Here is a 20690-nt window from a genome sequence, read left to right on the forward strand (position 1 = left end):
GTTTCAGGGACACAGTCTTGAGGGAGCAGGTGGTGTTGACACCACGTGGATTGAATACATGACCAAACCCAGTCAAGGTCTCTATATAAACTTTTAGATTCTGGTGGACAGGTGTGTGGGCACCCAATACTAAGTTCATATGTGAGTCCCTTGCTTATTACAACTGCCACCTACCAACCTGGAGTGGCCTGCCTTTTTCTTCAGTCACTCCTTGCCCTCCATGTATGGTGGCCTGTTTCAGATCCCACTCCCCACCCCCACCCCACCGAGGAAAATTCCTGAGGTTTCAAACCAACAGCAACAAGTCTCTGTGACTGAGGATCTTGCTGACAAAGGCTCTAACCCAACAGTGGCACCCTCAGTTTTGGACCCACCACCTTCCTGACATGGTCACTGGATACATTCCTTTTGAAAGGAAGATGCACTTTGTTATTGGGCTCCTGTTAAAACTAAACACCTGACCCAAGGAAGCTTGGACATTTTGGCTTCATAGTCACATTTGCGGGTTGGTCAACTTGGACTCAACTTCTCACCAAGTGGGAGGGAATCTGATAAGCCCTGCTTGTCACAGGGGGATGGTACATTTAGGGGTGCAGCTGGCCTGGCCCAAATGTCTCAGTTCTACGTGGAAAAGTGGCAGATGTCCCTTTGGGGAGGATTTATCCCCCAGTCTGCCATCTGAAGCAAAGTGCTGGCTCAGCAGCGCTCTCAGGTCACCGGACCTGGACCACTGGGGTTCAGTGAAGCTAGAACCCAGTGCTGTCTCTGGCTGATGCAGACATTCAGCCTCAGAGCCAGTTACTCACAGCCGGACATGGAGGCTGTCATTCTACTTGGGGGGCAGAACTCAGGGCCATTGTCATGGCTCTCACCAACAGATCAGCCTTCCTGTAATTCTACTGACCCTTGGGCTGTGCCAATGGCCTAGCTATTCGGTCGGGCACTTGGAAAGCTACGCTGGTTACAAATATCTCCTTGGAGAGAGAAATAAAGCCAACTGCTGACCTAACATCTGAGGAGCCTGTTGTCTGATGAGACGGGCCTGGAATCAATGTGCTGAGGGAGAATCACCCCCATTGCTGCCTGGATCCATCATCATCCCGGATGCAGCAAGATGTGCACCATCATCGACTGGGCACGAAGTAAAGGGTCAGGATCTGATTTGGGCTTGTGACTGTTCCATTTGTCTCGCAAGGAGGGAGGCCACATAGCAAGGGGCATTTTCCACACCTGCTCCTGGCAGATGGACTTGATTGGATCTCTGACCTTCTCTGAGAGCAGTGGTGCCTCACCACTGCTGACACTTTTTTAGGGTACATGTTTCTTTTCTGGTCCAATCAACCTACTCCAGCAATAGCACTGTGGCCCTTGAAACTAATCTGCCTCATGTTTTGGCTTTTCATACCATTTTTAGTCTGACAATGGTGTGCTTTTTATTGTAAAGCCTCTTGACAGTGGGCTGATACTCAAGGTAATTAGTGGATCTTTCATGCTTCCTACCACACCATTCACAGGCTGAACAGCCTTGTCAAAAGTTGACTGAAAGGGATGTTTTTTAGTCTTTTCCCCTCACCTCCTCCTAGTCTGCCTTAGTAAGGCAGCTTTGGTCGCCCTGTGCTCCTATCCCCCTAAAAGCATAACCTCGTCTTGGCTACTTCCTGAGTAATGATCCGGACAGGTTATATAGACCTGTTTTGGAAATTCCTGGACACGATGCTTCTTTCTTTTCCCTCACAGCCTAATGACACCCCCAGTCTGGCCAGGCTGGTACCTCCCCTTGGCAGCAGCCCAGCCAAAAGAGGGAGGGGAGGCGCTAAGAGATTCAAACTTATTCTGGCTCAGTACTAAACTAGGATTCTGGGATTTACTTGGTCCTAGATTATAAGGGTAATGACCGCTTGATTGAATACATTGCTCACTAAGTCCCAAGGCCCACACACACATAATGGATTTCCATACATTTTATAAAAATGTTCTTGTTTTGGGGCGCCTGGGTGGCTCAGGCAGTTGAGTGTCCAACTTCAGCTCAGGTCATATCTCACAGCTTGTGGGTTTGAGCTCCGCATTGGGCTCTATGCTGACCGGTCAGAGGCTGGAGGCTGCTTCAGAGTCTGTGTCTCTCTCTCTGCCCCTCCCCTGCTCATGCTCTCTCTCTCTCTCTCTCTCTCTCTCAAAAATAAATAAACATTAAAAAAAAAATGTTCTTGTTTCTCCTGTTGAAACAGGAAAGGATTCTGATTGGTGCCATTCAGGTCACATGCCAACCACTGTAGCCTACCACTGGCTACACTGATGTCAATCACTATTCCAAGAGAGTAGGGTGGTACAGTTGGCTGGGACTGGGGGGAAGCAACTGTGTAAGACAAGGAGGGTGGGATTTCGCTTACCAGAAAAAGAGAGCTTGGACAAGCAAAAAGGGACAGACCCCCACACTTACAGAACACAACTTTACGTGTATAAAATATGTATATAAACATAAAGGAATATCTGGATATGTTACATGTGCACCCCAGAAAGTTTGTGAAATATCTATTGGCTAAATTTCTTCTTCCTGTCAACAAAATTCTATGTCAATATGGGAGACTTTAGATAGTTCATTCTTTTTTTTTTTTTAATTTTTTTTTCAACGTTTATTTTTATTTTTGGGACAGAGAGAGACAGAGCATGAACAGGGAGGGGCAGAGAGAGAGGGAGACACAGAATCGGAAACAGGCTCCAGGCTCCGAGCCATCAGCCCAGAGCCCGACGCGGGGTTCGAACTCACGGACTGTGAGATCGTGACCTGGTTGAAGTCGGACGCTTAACCGACTGCGCCACCCAGGCGCCCCTAGATAGTTCATTCTTAACTAAGTCAGGATATATTAATCACCCTGGGTTCAATAAGTGTTCATGATTAAATGAAAAAATTGTTTGATGCATGGCAGACACTTAATAAGTGTTATATCTCCCCTGCCCCACTATCCTTCTAGTCTCTATGATGTTACCAACAAAAACATGATTTTTGATAGGTGAGGTACAGCTTACTCACTATTTGAATTGGCAGAGGTAACAGGTAAATTTTAGAAAGCCTATGCTAGCACGGCATTGCTGACCTACTTACCATCCTCCTCGAGGGGATGTACCCTTGTTCGGCCTTATTCTGATTTGTGATGCTAACGCAATGGAAGGCTTTATAATTAGACCCCATAAAACAACACGCCAATCTTGTAAACCTTACATCCTGAAGCACTTTAACCTCATGGCTAAAGTCACTATCAGACATGCTTCAATGAGTTCAAAGTCTTATTTCATATACCTGACTCAGTAGGAGGGTTATTGTAATTGTCTGCTTTGTCTTCTGCCCCTGTAACCTTACAACCTGTTTCTGTTTTGGGCTTCCTTAACTCTCAACTATTGGTTGCCCATCCCTGGTGGAATCCAAGATGGCAGTTCAGTTTTGTCAACCTTTCTACTCTTAGTCTGGTCTCTTATCCTGAGTATTCCAACTGTTCACTTATCTGGTTCCTTTGGCCCCAACTCTGGTTCCTTGAATGGGCTCCCCTGGTTCCCTGCCCATCTCCTACTCCTCAGGATTATTGATTTCCTTGCCCTCCTGTTTCCTAAGGACAGGATTCCAGCGCTCAAGGTGTCGATGCTCCTTCCATGCTGTCTTTGCTGCCAATGCCTGTCAGGTCTTGTGTCTGTTGTTGGCACCTTCCCTTTTTTCCACTCCACCCTTAAATGTCCATTGAATTTAGCTGCACGGAGCTCTTTGATGACTCAGTGAAAGGGGGCCTGGTGAAGTGATGGGCAGAGAGGCCAGAATGCAGGCAGCTGATACAGACTTTTTAAGGGATGTGGCTTTGAAGGACTGCAAAGGACCAGCACAGCTGACTTAGATGGGAGAGAGCTGAGGGTACCTATAGGTCACTCAGAGTGATCCAGTTGGGAGGGAGCAGTCGGATATAGAGGAGAGAGAAAGAAGAGGTGATAGCCTGAGGTTGTGGGGACGCAGAGATGCCATTTTCCACTGTGAGAACAGAGAGAGAGAGCGAGCAACAGTGAGTGGAAAAAGAGAATGAGCACATACACGAAAAGATGCAGAAACAAGAGTTGGCAGGTATGCTTACTGCCTTGGCTCTAGTCTCTTGTAAGGCCCAGTGGTTTGAGAGACTTTAAAAATTTAAGATACTTTCTACTGAATTTTTTTTTCTTTATACTCACCCAAGTAAGTTTCTAAGGCTTGCAAGCAAGAAAATTTGACCATGACATTGCTGATTTCAACTCATCAAAATTTTCAGCATTATTTTTTTAAAGTTTCTATTTACTTATTTTGAGGGGGGTAAAGGGCAGAGAGGGAGAGAGAGAGAATCCCAAGCAGGCTCCTCACTGTCAGCACAGAGCCCGATGTGGGGCTTAATCCCATGAACTGTGAGATAATGACCTGAGCCGAAATCAAGAGGTGGACGCTTAACCAACTGGGCCACCCAGATGCCTCCAGCATTATTTTTCAAAGTGTGAGTATGGTTGACACACGATGGTACATTAGTTTCAGATGTACAACACATGATTCAACAACCCTATGCCTTCTGCTGTGCTCACCACAAACGCAGCCACCATTGGTCACCATACAATGCTATTACCATAGTCTTGACCATATTCCCTGTGCTTTCATCCCTGTGACCAACATTATTTCTACAGGGCAGACTCTTGACCTGAGCTTATTATAAGAAACTCCAGAGTCCCTAGTATACTTGGAACCCACCACTCAAGACTCTCTAAACAGCTCACCTGGCCTCCTGCTACACACAGAAAATAAGCCATGTGAAGGAAACACCTTTCTTCACATATGTGTATTTTTTTCCCTGTGCCTTACCTCCTTGGAATTTCTGCCACATCTGCATGGGGAAAACTTGGGGGGAAAACAGTATCAGCTGGGGGTACTCCTCCAGTAACAAGTTTCCTGGTTTTCTTATCTTCTTGAGATACAACTTATCAATCCATCTGATGCATTTGTCGGGCGTCTTTGGTTTTGGAGAGAAATTATCACTGTAAAAACGTAATCACGTGGAGAACCCTAACAGTTTGCAACTACACCATTTGCACACAGCCACCAAGTCTGCTGCTTGGGCTAAACTTACCCAAGTATTGGAAAATACCAACATTCACAAACTATTTAGTGGCCCTCTCTTGGCAATTGCTTGTCAACTCAGAAACCATGAGGGTACGGTGATCAAAGGCCACCTCCCCAAGATCTGACTCCACTGGTCTTCCTTGTTCTCCCAACAAAATGCATGCTTCTGCCACTTTCTGAAGGCTTGCATCAGGCTGCTTCCCTGTTAGCAAAGACCTGTAAGTACAAGTAGTGACTGTTTTCATAAAGGCCAAAATCCTCTTCAGGTTTTTTTCAGTTAGGGAGAACAAGTGCTCACCCAGGTCTTTTGTAAAAACCAAGTGGTGTGACAGGAGCATTTGGAAAACAGGGCTTACTCTTTGTTTATGTCATGTCAGCTGATGTAGGTTCCATAGCAATGCTCCCGGCTGGGAGGGGACACCTGCATCCTTTGTGCAAGGGATCACCCCATAATGACAGTGGAGTGGGGCTCATGTGCAAGGGACTGGGGAGGCTTCTCAACCAGCTGCACTTTAGATCCACGTGGGGCTGGTTACCATCAGAGATGTACCAGTACACATCCCTATCAACTTTTTTTTTTTTTTTTCCTGGCTCCAGCCTGTTTTCTGGTGACTTCTCCTTTGAATAGTTCTGGCTGGATGAGAACTGTACGCTCGTGCCTTTTTGTGCCAACAGCTATATTCTTTGTGGCACTTCCTGATCCATTTTCATCTTGTTAAAACTCAACTTTTCCCCTCAATTTCCAAGCCCATTTTTTAAATGTTTATTTATTTTGGGGGCGGGGGAGAGGCAGAGAGACACAGAATCTGAATCAGGCTTTAGGCTCTGAGCTGTCAACACAGAGCCCGACACGGGGCTGGAACTCACAAACTGTGAGATCATGACCTGAGCAGAAGTTGGACGCTTAACTAATGACTGAGCCACCCAGGTGCCCCTCCAAGCCTATTTTAATGAAGGGTGATACCAGCCAGTGATACCAGCACAAACACTGAATGGCAGATTCTTAACGCTATTGTATTAACTCAGTAATCTCCATGTTCTTCTGCCCATCCTTGTTCTTCTGCACGTCCCAACTGAGCCGGACTGCTGCTGCACAATCCCCACCTGTCCAGACAGGGAAGCTCTTCCTGGCTGCAGGCACCGCCCTAGCCTTCACCCAGAGCCACTCACGTGTGGGTCCTGTGCACCTGCTGTTCCCTGGGCCCACGTGCTCTTTCTCAACTGCTTATCAAACTTCTCCCCTTTAGCACGAGCATCCACCTATTCCGTAAAGCTGTACACCTTCACGAAGGGGCTCTTTAGCTCTAGTCCAAAGGGCCAGTCCTTCTCCACAGTTTCTGAGGCACTTAGATGTTTCTATTAGCTTTATTACTTCTGTACTAGGATTATCGATCCCCATCTGGACCATGAGATTGCAAGCTCACACGATGAGGAGGACCCTGCCCTACCCACCCTTCCATCAGTCAGTCAGCACAGTGTGGACTAACAAGATTCAGTACGTGTGGAATGAATCAGTCAATGGGCCTCCAGTGTCTCGCATCTCCTCTGAAGCCACGGAGTGCTCAGGGCTGGAAAGCTGGACTCCTGTCCCACAGACAACAGAGAACTGCTAGAGGTCCTGACCAGTGTCTCCAGGGATGTGAGCTCCCTGTCCTCCTCCTCTGGGAACCCTTTTATCCAGACTTCAGTGAAAACTTTATGATGATGTCAGGTGCCTTGAGAAGAGAAAATGGGGTGACCTTGTCTGGAAGGCATCAAAGATAGTTCTGGAGAGGGGATAAATAAAATCATGAATGTTACTGAAGGGTATTAAAAAACAAATTAAGGTATTTTAGTACCTCAAATAAAATGTAAGAACAAAGAAAGACCATGTTAACGCACGGACAGGACCTAAGAAGGTAGAGTGGTACATCATCAACTGTTCCTGTATTTGGGGGCTTGGCCCTCTTGGACACAGCTGTTTCCAGCAGTTAACAAATGTCCTTCCTTCTTTCAACACATATTTGAACAGACTCTACAGAACAAGCCTGCGGGCACAAAACCAGTGGAATGAAAACAAGCCCCAGGAACAGGCTTGTCATGTGAAAGTCCCACAACCTAGATGCCCTGGAGACTCCTGCACACTATGCCCCAGAAACACGCTTAAACAAAAATGTTTACAGAAGTACTATTTGTAGAATAAAAAACACAAAAACAGGGGCGCCTGGGTGGCTCACTTGGTTGAGCGTCCGACTCTTGATTTCAGCTCAAGTCATGATCTCTTGGTTCATGGAAGTGAGCCCAGGTCGGGCTCCACACTGACCTTGGGGAGGCTGCTTGGGCTTCTCTCTCTGCCCCTCCCCCACTCACTTTCTCTCAAATAAACGTGAAAAACCCCCACAAAACCAAAAATTGGAAATGACCTCAACAATACAGCAGGTAATTAAGATGTGGTATATTCATGTCATGGAATGAACTACCCAAGAAGTACACACTTAGATGGTGGAGATTCAGGGAACAGACCATGTAGAGCTCGTGAGGCTCGTGGAGATGAGTCACTCTGACGCACCCCCCAGCACCAGGAGACTGGGGAGGGGAGGAGGACAACCAAGGAGCCTCAGAAGGGAAACCAGTGAGGCTGGAGAAAACCCAGGAGAACATGTTATCCAGGAAGTCATGCAAATCAGAGGCGCCTGGGGGCTCAGTCCGTCGGGTATCTGACTTCTGCTCAGGTCATGATCTCGCAGTTGGTGAGTTTGAGCACCACGTGGGACACTGTGCTGATAGCTCGGAGCCTGGCGCCTGCTTGAGATTCTGTGTCTCCCTCTCTCTCTGCCTCTTCCCTGTTCATGCCCTGTCTCTTTCAAAAATAAATAAACGTTAAAAATTTTTAAAAGACGTGCTTCAAAGAGGAAAAAAGGAAAGGAAATGAAATAGTGTTTCACATCAACATGGGTGAATTAAAAAATATTAATGAACAAAAGTAAATTATATAATTTTCATCTATATACATGCCATAAACAGGTAACTATGCACAATTATGTCACTTAGGAATACATACATAGATGATGAAAACTACAGAAAGGTGTTAATTACCACAAAATTCAGGCCAGTGACTGCCTCTAGGGATGAGGGAGGGGTGTAAATGGGAGCACAGGGGGTTCCAGGTCTCAGCCTCAGCAGTGGGTGCCTGGACATAGACATTTTCATTTGTATATTCACTTTGCACTGAGAAGACGAAAGAATACAGAAGAAAAGCATTAAGTGTGACTCATGATTCATGGTTGCTTGGGGTAAAGATGGTTGTTCACACACCGTTCAAGGAGATGAAAGGTGAGTTATGAGGTAGACATGACGGAGTCAGGTCTGGCCAAACTTACCCTCTTACCAGACTTTTACTCTGAGATGGATGAGCTGTGAAAGTGCCTTGCAATCACCAGCTGCGTTTACACTAGATTTGGAGGAGAAAGAGGGAGGCCGACCTCTCCGTGGCTAGCACTGAAAACCTTCATGGTAAACAATCCCTTACAGTTATGTATTTCTTTAAATGTTTATTTATTTTGAGAGAGAGAGAGAGAGAACGGGGAGGGGCAGAGAGAAAATCCCAAGCAGTCTCCACGCTGTCAGCGCAGAGCCCAACGTGGGGCTCAATCCTATGAAGTGTGAGATCCTGACCTGAACTGAAAACAAGAGTTGGACACTTAAGCAACCAACTGAGCCACGAGGTGTCCCTGGATTTTTTTTTTTTTTTTTTTTAAGTAAGCTGTACACCCAACGTGGGGCTCGAACTCATGACCCTGAGATCAAGAGTCACCTGCTCCACTGACTGAGCCAGCCAGGCGCCCCTACAGTTGTGTACCAGGTTGCTTTTCAGTCCCACTCAACTCAAAGGGCTTACCCTAGCCCTACTGATTGGGGTTTCTAAGTTGGACAATACACCCTGTTACAAGGCTGAGGGTCTGCCACTGGGACATGGTGACGCAAGGCCAGAAAAGGCGAGGGCGGTGTGCAGCAGGCACAGGTGGGAGGTGGCTATCACGCTGAGGAGCAGCAGTGCAGGACAGCCCCATCACTGGGGGATGCAAGAGGCAGGCCCAGGAGGGGGGCATCAGGACCCCCACAGCCGAAGGGTGACACTCCCCACGGTGTGCCTTTTCTACGTCTCTGATTCTCTACTCACCACCTCTGAACGCCTACTTTCCCAACTTTTAGGTATCTGGGAAGAAAATGAACTGAAAATGAAATCAATAAATTTCATTCTGCTTGGCTACTGAAATTCCCACTAAATGCATAAATTTGTTTTCTGAGTTATCAATGAGTGTTAGAGGACATCTGTTTGAGGGAGAGTTTGCTTTACCTCTGAGTGGATCCAATGCTGGGAAGATGTTGCTTTCATGGCCACGTGTGGAGCTGGAGGCAACCTGAGAAACTACTCCCCTCCCATGGGCTCCCTCCTTGCTCAGCTGGGCTTGGCCAGGTGCCCTCCTTTGCACAGAGCCTGTGCACGCCTCCAGCATCACCCAGGCCACGCTGTGAGTGGGGAGTGGTCTATGCCATTACTTGTGAACCAATCAAGGGCAGGGACCTCTTTTCATTCACTCCCAGTAACTAATAATACCTGGCATATAGGAGGCTGTCAGAATTAAGTTCCTCAAACAAACAAAACTGTAGGGTCCCATTAGTGGCTCCCTGATAAAATTATGAATGTGAAATCAAAGACCCAACACTGACCTTCAGCAGTCTCATCAGGACACCCGTCAAGGGCTGGGGCAGGGGCAAGGTGGGAGGTGTCTGAGAACAACCCCTCACTCAGATCATTGACCAACCACCCAACACAGGAGAAAAACAACATCAGAGGATTAGCAACCTGAGCAGAGAGGCCAACTAAAAACAGCCAGGTTTCAAGTCCAGAACCATGTGATACAGATGCGATCTCACCCAACTCTGGGGAGAGATGGGAAATAGTTCAAAAAACAAAGTCCACTTCGGAGACATGATTTTATTCTAAAAGCGCTGAAACTCGACTAGTCTTTTATTTTCCCCACTTGGCTTCTCAAAAAGGGCGGCATAGTTAGGAATTCTCTTTGATGTGGTTTTATGGCAGTATTCCCTTCTTCTCCATTCTTTTCCACGAGAACATTCACTTTGATCCGACTTCTACTGCATGGCTGCAGGAGTGGATATGCAGTGATGCTTTCAAACTCCTTCACCTCTCTCTTTGCTCTCCTGTGCCTCCCATGGGTCAGCGGCGTGTTCTGGCCTTTTCTCAAGACTCCCTCCTTGAGTCTCTGTTTTCCCAGCTCTCTGCCCCGCAGCATGCGTTCCTGGTGACCTTTAATTTGTACCTGCTCCCTCTGGCTCACTTGCTTTCTCCTCTGTGCGCTCAGGATGCTGTGCTCCTCTGGCACAATTCTGGGGAAGGTGGTTTCACCAGGAGCCTGTAGTAATGGCCTACATGTCTTATTCTTAACCTCTTTGACCTGACCTGCTCTCTGGATGTGACTTTCTATGTGTCCCCCCTCCCTCACAGGAACCAAATAACACCGTTTTTGTCTCTCCACACTTTGGGTTGTTTCCCCCTTCAATTTCTTCTCCATTTCACACCCTGTCTCTTGTTCCCTCATCTCCACTATTCTTTTATTATAGTAAGACTCTGTTTTGGCAAGCCAGTAGTCATGAGAAAGAGCCTGCTCCCTACACAGTGTCTCGTACTCCTCCTGGTATTTCTGAGTTATCAGTTGTCTTGTCGCTGTTGTATGCACACCACCCAGACTCCGTCAAAGTGAGGTAGAGGATTTCATAATGGGACCATCTTTTCACTCTGAACACATTTAAACAGGAGCATACCCTCATTACTGACAGCCAGAAAAGATATGTGGGTGTAATAATTGTGATTTCTACTCCCATCACTCCTAGGTGAACCCATGAGCTCTGAAAGTTAAATTACCCCACCAAAATCAATAACTAGTGCCTTAAAAATATAGTATTGGGTGCTTTCAACATAGTATTTTGTTTTGCAAGCATAGATATAGTGAAACACATCTGCCAGTGTAGACAGGGGTCACCTGGGCAGGGTTTTAAACCCAAGGCTCCTCTCCTAGTAGTTCCAAACCATATGACGTGAAGATTACTTACCAAGATTTTCTTCTCCAGTGGGGACAGCTGACCTGTAGCAATCCTGGGGTCTGTAGACATTTTAGCCCAGGACAATCTGGAAGATAAAAAGGCAGAGGTAGAATGGCACGTAAGCAGTGTCAGAACATATCTACTCACTTACTGACTGAACCAAAAAACCGAAGTGTTTTGGTCAAGGCCAAGGGCATGACCCCCCAGAAAGAGAAAACCTGCTAAGAGGCAGGGCTACTCCAGGGCCATGTCCTCCATGGGAAACCACTGCATCCCTGTGATGGAGAATTTAATAAGAGCATAAAATCTCATAGAAACAAAAGGCACACATGTCCCGTGGATTCCACGTGAGCCACTCTGAGTCTCGAATCTGGGACTGGGAGGGGGAAGAGACCCGCTCCTTGGTGAGGCGCTGCACAGGCACATCTCCGCTGGACGGCTCAGTGTCCCAGCCGCCCTCTCTGGGGACAGTCCCACACCGCAGGGTCAGGAGTCTGTTCTCTTTCCGCAGTTTCTCGGTCCGGGCCCTCTCCGCCTCTATCAGCACATACAGCATCTCTGCCTTCCAACCTTTTGTTCTGAAACTCTGTTCTCATCTGATTGCCCACCCCTCCACACCTGCCGGCCTTACACTGCCACTCATCCTTCACCCCAGATCCATTATGAGACCATTCCCCATTGAACCCCCTTAGGATAGGAATTTGGGGTGACTTTTTGTAATTGGTCAGGCTGATGGCTACACAAGGCTGCCAACGTTTCATGTGTCATTCCTGGTCTGAGTCACTATGAGGTCGTAGTGGAGCCACTGGGGGTGTCTGGCACATCACCTCTGTGCCTCTGTTTGTGCTATTTATGGTAAAGAGCATGGGCTCTGAAGCCTGCCCAAGCTGTTTGAGCCCTAATTCCATGGCTTCTGAGGTGTGTGACTCAGGGCAAGTAGCCATCTCTAAGTCAGGTTCCTCATCTATAAAATGGAGACGTAAGACAAAAACCTGCTTCTCAGGGGTCATAAAGAACAAAGGTGGTTTAGATGGAAGAGCCTCGCACAATGCTTGACATATGGTAAGTCCCTATAAGATGGCAGTCATCTCTCTTCCACAGGTCAAGCCCTGGCTCTCTATAAAGTCTTTCTGGATGATTCTATGTAACAGTGATTTTGCCTTCTGAACACTTAACATTTTCTACTTCTACGATTCATTTGAAAACCAATCGGGGTTTACACCGAGACACCCATATTCCTGTATCCTTTTTAACATTTTCATGCTGAAATTTAGACTCTTAAAGGGTGTAACTACAATTTATATCTACAAACACAATGTGGTTATATTATTGTAATGAATCTGGTATCAAACATTGGATCTCCCTGACCTCTTAGGCACATTCCTGTTTGCCTATAAATACCTTTTTATATTGTTTTAATTTAACTTTCAGGTAACATACATTGCAATGACCCATGTTGATATTTTAAAAATATGACCACCTTACTTATTTCTCCATACACAGAATCTAGCACAGCACCTAACATGAGTATGTGATCCCAAGTGCTCAAAATGATCTGTTGGTTGATCATCCCTATCACATGACATGGGCATATTCCTCTCTTACATTCCCTGTACTGCCGTATCTCCCTTTTCACTGGGACACTTGCTAGTCTCCCTTAAGGTGTACAAGCACTTCCGTGTCCTGTGCTGGTCCTTGACTCTCACTCTGCCCTCCCAGTACTCGGACTGCATTCTAATCCTTTGTGCTCCTGATGGTCAGATAATAGTCTGCAACTTTGCAGCCCAGCCTTGGCCTAAAGACTGGGCCTAAGTGCCTCATCAGTGAGGTTGTGTTGGGAAAGGGCCACGCCTCACAATGCTGACACATGAGGACAGTATTCAGCTCACGGTGGTTGGGCACTGAATACTGGTCAAAGTGAAAAGGGAGAGAGAGAGGGGAAGAGCTCATTTCGATGTCCATTTCCAAAGGACACACATAGAAACTGCCTACACAATGGGCTCAGCACCAGACCCCCTTAAGACCACGTGACAGCCAGGTAAGTGAAATTATGGGGCCTGTCTTGCTCAGTAGCTTGCTCCGAGTTTCAATCCCTTCACTACTGTGTGTTTCCATTACTGCAGAAAACGGTGGAGCGGGGCCCTTCCCGAGGAGGGAATCACAGCTCATCTCCAGAAGGTACAGTGGTGGCTCCACCACTCCGTATGTAAAGGACTCGGCACAGCCGTCCGCTTGGCTGGGCTGGTGGGCTGGGAGGGAAGTAGGACCGCCAACGAGAGGCCGCCCCTTCAGGATCACGAGTTTCTACTTTAGACTGTAGGTTACAGACGAATGAAAACAGCTCGGTCTTGTGTGTTTTAACTCACGTATTACGGAAATGTCTGCTGTCTACCCAGTGGACGCCGGCAATTCGCAGTTGGCTGGACAGGAGCCGGAGGCCCCGGTGGAGGTGGGTCCCAGACCCGAAGTCAGCCTACGGCATGGGGAAACGCTACCCACGGCCGTGGCCTCACCTGGGAGGCGTGTCAGGACCTGTCCCGCTTCCCCAGATCCACCCGCAGCACCTCCTGCGCCTCAAGAAGCCCGCTCACTCCTCCTCGGGCCCAGGGCAGTCCCCGAGGCGGGCGTGCGGGGCAGGAGGCCCGGGAGCGCAGGAACCTGACGGTCCGGACTCCGAGCTGAGCTTTCATCCTCAGCGCAGCCCCAAGAGGGAAATTCCGGCTCTAGGGCCGCACAGTCCCAAGAAATCAAGTATTCGGGAAGGCTCCTTCGTTTTTCAGGGGCAGCGCCCCAACGATTGATCCAAGAAAACAACTATCCCAGGACTGGATCCTCAGGGGGGGGAGCGACCGGAGGCGCAATGCTCATCACCCAGTTTCCCGAACCCGCAGAACCAGGGGGAAGGCAGCGCCCCTACGTCCTCCGCAGACGTCCTGATCCGGCTCCGGGAACCTCCGGCCACCGCCGCGCTCACTTATGACGTCACAGCAAATGGCGCCTGCAGCTGGGTCGCGGGGACAGGCCGGTCGCGCTCACGTATGACGTCACAACCAATGGCGCTCGCCTCGCGTTGCGCGACACGCTTTGCGCAGTCGCGGTCGGGCGGAGAGGAGGAGGGCTCGGTGGAGGGCACCGGCGAGGCCCGCCCACGTCCAGGGACCGACAGGGAGACCGGCGGGGAGACCGGCCGCTAGCGCGCGCACAGACCCCTACCTCGTGTGGCTCATGGACTCTGGGCGCTCCCGCTCCCACTTCCAGTCGGACCTGGACTTCTGTCCGGACTGCGGCTCCATCCTGCCCCTGCCCGGGGTTGAGGACACGGTCACCTGTATCCGCTGTGGCTTTTCCGTCGACGTGCGAGGTGAGGGGCTGGCGCGGCGGCCGGAGCCTGCGGGCGCGGGGAGTGGGGTCAGCGCCCCCTCCCCGCCCATGTCCATAACCCGTTCTCGCTGCGCGCAGACTTCGAGCAGAAGGTGGTCAGGACCACGTTTGTGTTCCACAAGGTGGGGACGGCGGTGCCCGTGGCGGCGGACGAGGGGCCTGAGTTCCAGGGGCCCGTGGTAAGTAACCGACGTCGCGGACTGGCCCCAGCAGGGAGCGCGGGGAGGAAATGCAGGCGTGAGCGCAGAGATCGGGACCCAGATCCCGGAGAGGGAAGCGGGGTGTCTGCAGCAGCAGCGTGTGGTGTGAGGACCGTGGGCTCTGGTTCCGGGTGGGCCCCCCAGGACCCCCTGACACGCCCGTGCTGACCCGCCAGGTGGACCGGCGCTGCTCGCGATGCGGCCACGAGGGAATGGCCTACCACACCCGGCAGATGCGCTCAGCCGACGAAGGGCAGACCGTCTTCTACACCTGCACCAGCTGCAGGTGCGTGTCCTGCTGCCTTCTGCCCCTTCTCTGTTCGCTAACCACATTGATGCGCTGATTTGCTCCCTGTGCGGGATAAACCGTTAGTTTCTCTGTTCCCGTCCCTTATTTCTGTTCAGTTCAGGTAATAGGGGGATTTGTGGGGTTTTATTTTTGAAAATTACATTTCTCTTAGCCTTTTTATAGCCAGTGAACTAACCCTTTTGAGATATGTAAAAGCAAAAGGAAAACTGGAAGGCGAGTATTGCTCGCATGTTATGTTGGAATTTCCTCTACACTCGAGTTAGTTTTCCTTTTCTGAGCATTAATCGCGTGTGCCTTCAGTCCTTCGTCTTTGGTGTTCTGTAGTTTCACCAGAGTATATCAGGATGTGCTTTCTTTTCTTGATCCTGTGCTGGACTTTCTAGAACAGGATTATTTTCCTCCGTCATCCTTGGAAAATTATCAGCCATTATCTCACTAAATATCGCTTTTACCCCATGTTCTCAACTTTCACATTCTAGAGCTCTAATCAGTTTATTAAGCCCCCTTCTGTGTTTCATTTTTTCCCATCCCTTTTCTCGTCATGCTGCCTCTGGGTTAATTCTTACAGCCTCCTACAGTTACTAATTCTGTCTTCAGTTTATTCCAATTATTGTTACTTAAAAATTTTTTTTGAGTTCTACTTATTTTTCAAATATCTTCTGTCATAATTAATAATTCCCAATTTCTAAATCATACTTTATTTATTTATTTTTAAAATTTTATTTTAGAGCGCAAGTGGGAGAGAGAGGGGCAGAGGGACAGAGGGACTCTCAAGCAGGCTCCATGCTCAGCGCAGAGCCCAATACAGGGCTTGATCCCATGACCCTGAGATCATGCCCTCAGCCGAAATCAAGAGTCAGATGCTCCAGTTAATACGTCCCGCTTCTGATTTCGGCTTAGGTCGTGATCTCAGGGTTCCAGACTTCCAGCCCCACGTTGGGATCTGTGTGCAGAGCCTGCTTATGATTCTCTCTGTCTGCCCCTCCCCCGCCTTGCTCTCTCTCAAACTAAACAAATAAACTTAAAAGAAGAGATGCTCCACCGATTGAACCACCCAACCTTAGGAAGTGCTCCTAAGATTTTATTTTTAAGTGACTTCTACACCCAATATGGGGCTCAAACTCAGAACCCTGAGATCAAGAGTGACATGCACCTGGAATCAGCCAGCCAGGTGCCCCATTTGTTAACTTTTTTTTTTTTAGTTGTTTATTTTTGAAAGAGAGAGTGTGAGCAGAGGAGGGGCAGAGAGAGAGGGAGACAGAGTCCCAAGCAGGCTCCACGCTGTCAACTGAGCCTGATGCTCAACCGACTGAGCCACCCAGGTGTCCCTCCTCCTTTGATCTTTTAATTGAATGTCTTGTCTTATGCTGGAGCCTCTTCTTTTGCTCAAATATAATGACTCCTTTCTTTCTCCATAGGTTTCAGGAGAAAGAAGACTCTTGATTTTTTTTTCTGGGCGACTCAGCGATCCCTCCCTCTTCTCTTCCTTGGAAGGTGAAGGATATTGGGTTCTTAGATCCCTTGTCCATCCTAGGTGCAATGGTTTGCTCCCATAGGACATTATTATGTGTCATTGTCCCCAGAGTACACTTACTCTATTTTTCCTTATTAAAGTTATATTTTTTTATATAAGCCAGACATCTGTATGTTATTTATAATATGTCTTGTTCTGACAGGAATTTAAATGAACTTACAGAGATATATTTGTTCTTTCAGTGAGTATATGAGCTACAAAAAATAATATAAATTAGAACAAGAAAGAAAAAAAAGAGCCAAGAATGGGACTAATATAAAAAAGTAATTATAAGTCTTCCATCACTAAATGTATTTGGTTCCTGAGTTTAGGGAAACAAACATAGGAGTTGGGAGAGTGGGATATTCAACAGGTAACTTAACCAGATCTCTTGACATGTGAATTTGGACAACAAAACATCTGTTACCAAGGGATAACAGTATGTACTTGGTACCAATGGACACTTTGAAAATTGTTTTGCTATTGCCCTTGAGATAAATGTAATACATATTCATCGTAATCATATATAGAGGCAAAAAGAAAAGAGTATTTTTTTGTGAATCCCACTGCACAGAGATACTGTCTTTTTTAATGGGCTTTACTATACATGCTGAGTTGTATCTTGATTTTTATCAGTTTGAACCAAAAACTTGTAGTTCAAACACAACATATTCAGATTTACTCTGGAAATCTGTATTTTTGCATTCCTTGGCTTAAATGGTGATCAAAGGGTGATAGTAACCATGATTACCTTGTAATTGTGTGGCCTTTATATGTTCAGGGCTCTCAAACTTACCCTGTCTTGTTGTTCGTTTTTAATTTTTTTTTTTAAAGTTTATTTTTGAGAGAGAAACAGTGTGACTAGGGGAGGGGCAGAGAGAGGGAGACACAGAATCAGAAGCAGGCTCCAGGCTCCGAGCTATCAGCACAGAGCCTGATTTGGGGCTCAAACTCACCAACCATGAGATCATGACCTGAGCCGAAGTCAGACACTTAGACGACTGAGCCACCCAGGTGCCCCTACCCTGTCTTGTTTGACCCCCATAGCAACTTGGAGGGATGCACAGGGCAGACTTCACCCTGCATCTGAACTTTCCCACCCCACTTCTGAAATCTGAAACAAATCTGTTTTATCTACCCCATTTTAAGCCTCCCCTGGCCCATAACACTGACTGGGTAAGGTCCAAGTTTCTGAGCAACATACGGGACCTCCTGCATAAGAGCACCTACCTGCCAAGCCTCACCTGATACTCCTCTTACATCCCAAGCAACGCAAAACTGAGTTTTCTTCAGCGCACACACTGAATTTGTAAACAGCTCTCTACCAAACAAAAAGCCATTTGCCGCCTTCCAGTTCCTTTTACCCCTCTTTGCTTCCTTAGAAACATGCACCTGTTTCTATCATCACACAAACTTACGACCATTTCTGTGCTTGATCGTACTCCCCTCCACCCCAGAGAGCGTGCTGGCAAGAAGTAAGTAAATTCAGTTTCACAGAAGAGATTAGTATCTTTCACTGTCTAAGATGTTAGTCCTACAGCTTCCCCATCAGGCTGGGAGCTGTAAGGCCGAACACAGAGCCAGCAACAATCCCAGTTGAAGGCCCCATTAAGGACCTTGCCCCAACACCTGCACACACAGGGCGACCGCCAGAACCCATTCTTTTATTTACTTTATTTTTTAAGGTTTATTTATATTGAGAGACAGAGAAGTTCACACAAGGTCTGCGCTGTGAGTGCGGAGCCCCACGAAGGACTCCATCCCACGATCCTGGGATCACGACCCAACTGGTAATCAAGGGTCTGGCGCTCCAGGACTGAGCCACTCAGGTGCCCCCCCCTCCCACAACCCATTCGTGATCGAGTGCTTCTCCCTGCTCCTGGGGCCCAATTCTCCATTCCCAGAGGCAAGGAAACGGAAGACCGGCTCAGGCGGGGTGGTTACTACCGCCAGGACAGATGTTCTCCCCTGCACCTGCACCCCCATGTCGTACCCCCAACCCCACTGCACCGGGCAGCATCCGCATCCGCACCCACTGCACCGGGGGCCGCACCCCTATCGCGCATCCCCACACCCGCGCTGCGGCGCCCCACGGGCTCTGCCCTTCCGGACCGCCCCTCCTGGCGCTACTCGGCAGCGCTTGCGCCCCGCCGCCCACGCGCCACACCCGCAGTGACGCCTCTTCCGCCAAGTCAGTGGCTCCTGCTGGCGGCGCCTGCGCACTGTCACGTTACGGCGGAACTAATCCGGCGACGCCTGCGCTTAGACGCGTGCAGTGCCGTGGAAGGGAGAAGGGGAACTACGGAGTGCGTCACACCCGGAAGCAGCGGGCCGGAAGTGGGGTTGGACAGGTTCTCCCCAGGGGTGGGGAAACGGAGGCCCAGGAGGAGGGGGAAAAAAGAAGGTGGAGGATCGTGGCTGCCACCCTGAGTACGGCCCGGCCCGGCCCGCTTAGAACCCTGAGACACAGAGAAAAGGAAGGGCGTGTCGTCCCCCTTCCTCCCCTCCTCCCTGTCCTCAGCCTTAGCCATGGCCGAGGCAGGGGCCGGGCTGAGTGAGACCGTCACTGAGACAACGGTTACCGTGACAACCGAGCCCGTGAGAAAGGCGGGGGGGGGGGGCGGGGATACCGGGAGGGAGGGGATAGGGCTGTGGGCCGAGTGGGGTCGGATACCTGGGCCGGGGACAGTCGCCAGTACTGGGGCTTTGGGCAGCGGTTGAGATGCTGCCGGAGGCTACTAAGGCGACACGTGACAGAGAGTTACAGTCGGGGCGCAGGAGCTGCTGCGCGCGGGCGGGGCTGGAGACCCAGGGACCGGAGCTCGGGGTGTCGGGGTGGGGGGGGGCGGGGGGATCGAAGGGCTCCATGCGAAGGCTTGGCTGCAGGCAGGCTGGCCGCCAGCACAGCTGCCAGCACGTGTTTGTGCAAGGGGTGGGCGTGAAGGGAGGTGCAGGGGTCGCGGGAAGGAGAAGGGCGAGATGGGAGAACTGTTGAGAAATGGAGACACAAGTAGCCTGCCTACGAGAACGGGTTGAGTTGCTTTCAGAAAGAGAGGGTGTAGTCGTTACCCCCGGGTTATGGGGGGACGCGTGGGTGCGAGGGGGTAGGTAGGTAGGTAAGAAGAGGGGAGCACCGGGCTTGAGGATGGGAGAGATCAGGACGTGGTTCTTTCTCTATGGGAGTCAAGGGTTAGGTACTGGGGACTGAGGAGATCGTGCTCAGGTACTAATACCACCGAGGAGGATTTAGGGAGGAAGACGGAGAAACAGCGAGGATTATGTTTTCCTTTGAAGACTTGCTGGGACCTTCCCTAGGTTAGGAACTGTGTCTTCCCCATGTCCTAGCAGTTGTCGCAACCCCCCAAGGGTCTCCTTGAGGTCAGAGACCTGCTCCAGTTGCCCTTTCCCTGCACTCAGCTCCTCTGTTGGTCTGTCTGGGGCACTAACTGAACCGGGCCCCCGGGAGGGAGCTGGGCAGGTCAGGAGGAGGGGGCTAGCTGTGTCTGTCCGTCCTTCTTAACCTTCCAGGAGAACCGGAGCCTGACCATCAAATTACGGAAGCGGAAGCCAGAGAAGAAGGTAGAATGGACGAGTGACACTGTGGACAACGAGCACATGGGACGCCGCTCATCAAAGTGTGAGTGTTTCCCTCTTCCATCTGCTCACACCTGCCCACAGGCCTGTCTGCCACCTGCTCACACCGGCTCCCAGGCCTGTCTGCCACCTGCTCACACCTGCCCCCAGGCCTGTTTTTGCCACCTTCTCATATCGGCTCACGTCTGCCCACAGACCTTTCTGTCATCTGCTCACACCTGCCCAGGGGCCTGTCACTGCCACCTGCTCACACCTGCCCCAGGCCTGTCTGCCACCTGCTCACACCTGCTCACACCTGCCCACAGGTCTGTCTGCCACTTGCTCGCACCTGCCCAGGGGCCTGTCACTGCCACCTGCTCACACCTGCCCCAGGCCTGTCTGCCACCTGCTCACACCTGCTCACCCCTGCCCACAGGTCTATCTGCCACCTGCTCACACCTGCCCCCAGGCCTGTTGCTGCCACCTTCTCATACC

At 49.6% G+C, this 20690-nt stretch overlaps 3 protein-coding genes and 1 long non-coding RNA gene across 8 annotated transcripts in view; 2 read left to right on the plus strand and 2 right to left on the minus strand.

Annotated features, from left to right (window-relative positions):
• ZFP57 (ZFP57 zinc finger protein) overlaps positions 1-14216 on the minus strand; it is a 23277-nt gene extending 9061 nt beyond the window's left edge. Inside the window, exons 1-3 of one of the 5 annotated variants that reach the window (XR_005785169.1) lie at positions 14090-14169; positions 11228-11303; positions 6109-6879 (exon numbers count right to left, since the gene is read on the minus strand). Coding sequence is in view for 4 of the 5 variants with exons in the window: in XM_040457106.1 (XP_040313040.1) it covers positions 11228-11303; positions 11548-11774 (303 nt within the window). In the remaining variant the exon portion in view is untranslated. The other 4 variants (XM_040457108.1, XM_040457109.1, XM_040457106.1 and 1 more) reach the window with 4 other exon arrangements.
• Positions 14217-14325: 109 nt separating this feature from the next.
• POLR1H (RNA polymerase I subunit H) lies at positions 14326-16745 on the plus strand. The gene is made up of 4 exons (XM_040457112.1): positions 14326-14579; positions 14678-14778; positions 14976-15085; positions 16528-16745. Exons 1-4 carry the CDS (start codon positions 14444-14446, stop codon positions 16550-16552), a joined length of 372 nt encoding a protein of 123 aa, XP_040313046.1. The 5' UTR covers positions 14326-14443; the 3' UTR covers positions 16553-16745.
• A 2234-nt stretch (positions 16746-18979) lies between these two features.
• The window catches only part of PPP1R11 (protein phosphatase 1 regulatory inhibitor subunit 11), a 3472-nt gene continuing 1761 nt past the window's right edge, over positions 18980-20690 (plus strand). The window contains exons 1-2 of the mRNA XM_040457114.1: positions 18980-19220; positions 20151-20259. Coding sequence (XP_040313048.1) covers positions 19152-19220; positions 20151-20259 — 178 coding nt within the window. The 5' untranslated portion in view covers positions 18980-19151. The remainder of the gene's footprint in view (positions 19221-20150; positions 20260-20690) is intronic.
• LOC121018375 (uncharacterized) overlaps positions 20565-20690 on the minus strand; it is a 411-nt gene continuing 285 nt past the window's right edge. The window contains exon 3 of the long non-coding RNA XR_005785173.1: positions 20565-20679. This is a non-coding gene — a long non-coding RNA (uncharacterized LOC121018375). The remainder of the gene's footprint in view (positions 20680-20690) is intronic.

Source organism: Herpailurus yagouaroundi, unplaced genomic scaffold, assembly GCF_014898765.1.
Source record: "Herpailurus yagouaroundi ecotype Mexico unplaced genomic scaffold, PumYag 219, whole genome shotgun sequence".
Lineage (NCBI taxonomy): Eukaryota > Metazoa > Chordata > Mammalia > Carnivora > Felidae > Herpailurus > Herpailurus yagouaroundi.

Coding starts and splice junctions, on each gene's coding strand:
- POLR1H (XM_040457112.1), top strand. CDS start 14,444: ATGGACTCTGGGCGCTCCCGCTCCCACTTCCAGTCGGACCTGGACTTC. Junction 14,779..14,975: donor CTGAGTTCCAGGGGCCCGTG/GTAAGTAACCGA, acceptor CTGACCCGCCAG/GTGGACCGGCGCTGCTCGCG. Junction 15,086..16,527: donor TACACCTGCACCAGCTGCAG/GTGCGTGTCCTG, acceptor CTTTCTCCATAG/GTTTCAGGAGAAAGAAGACT.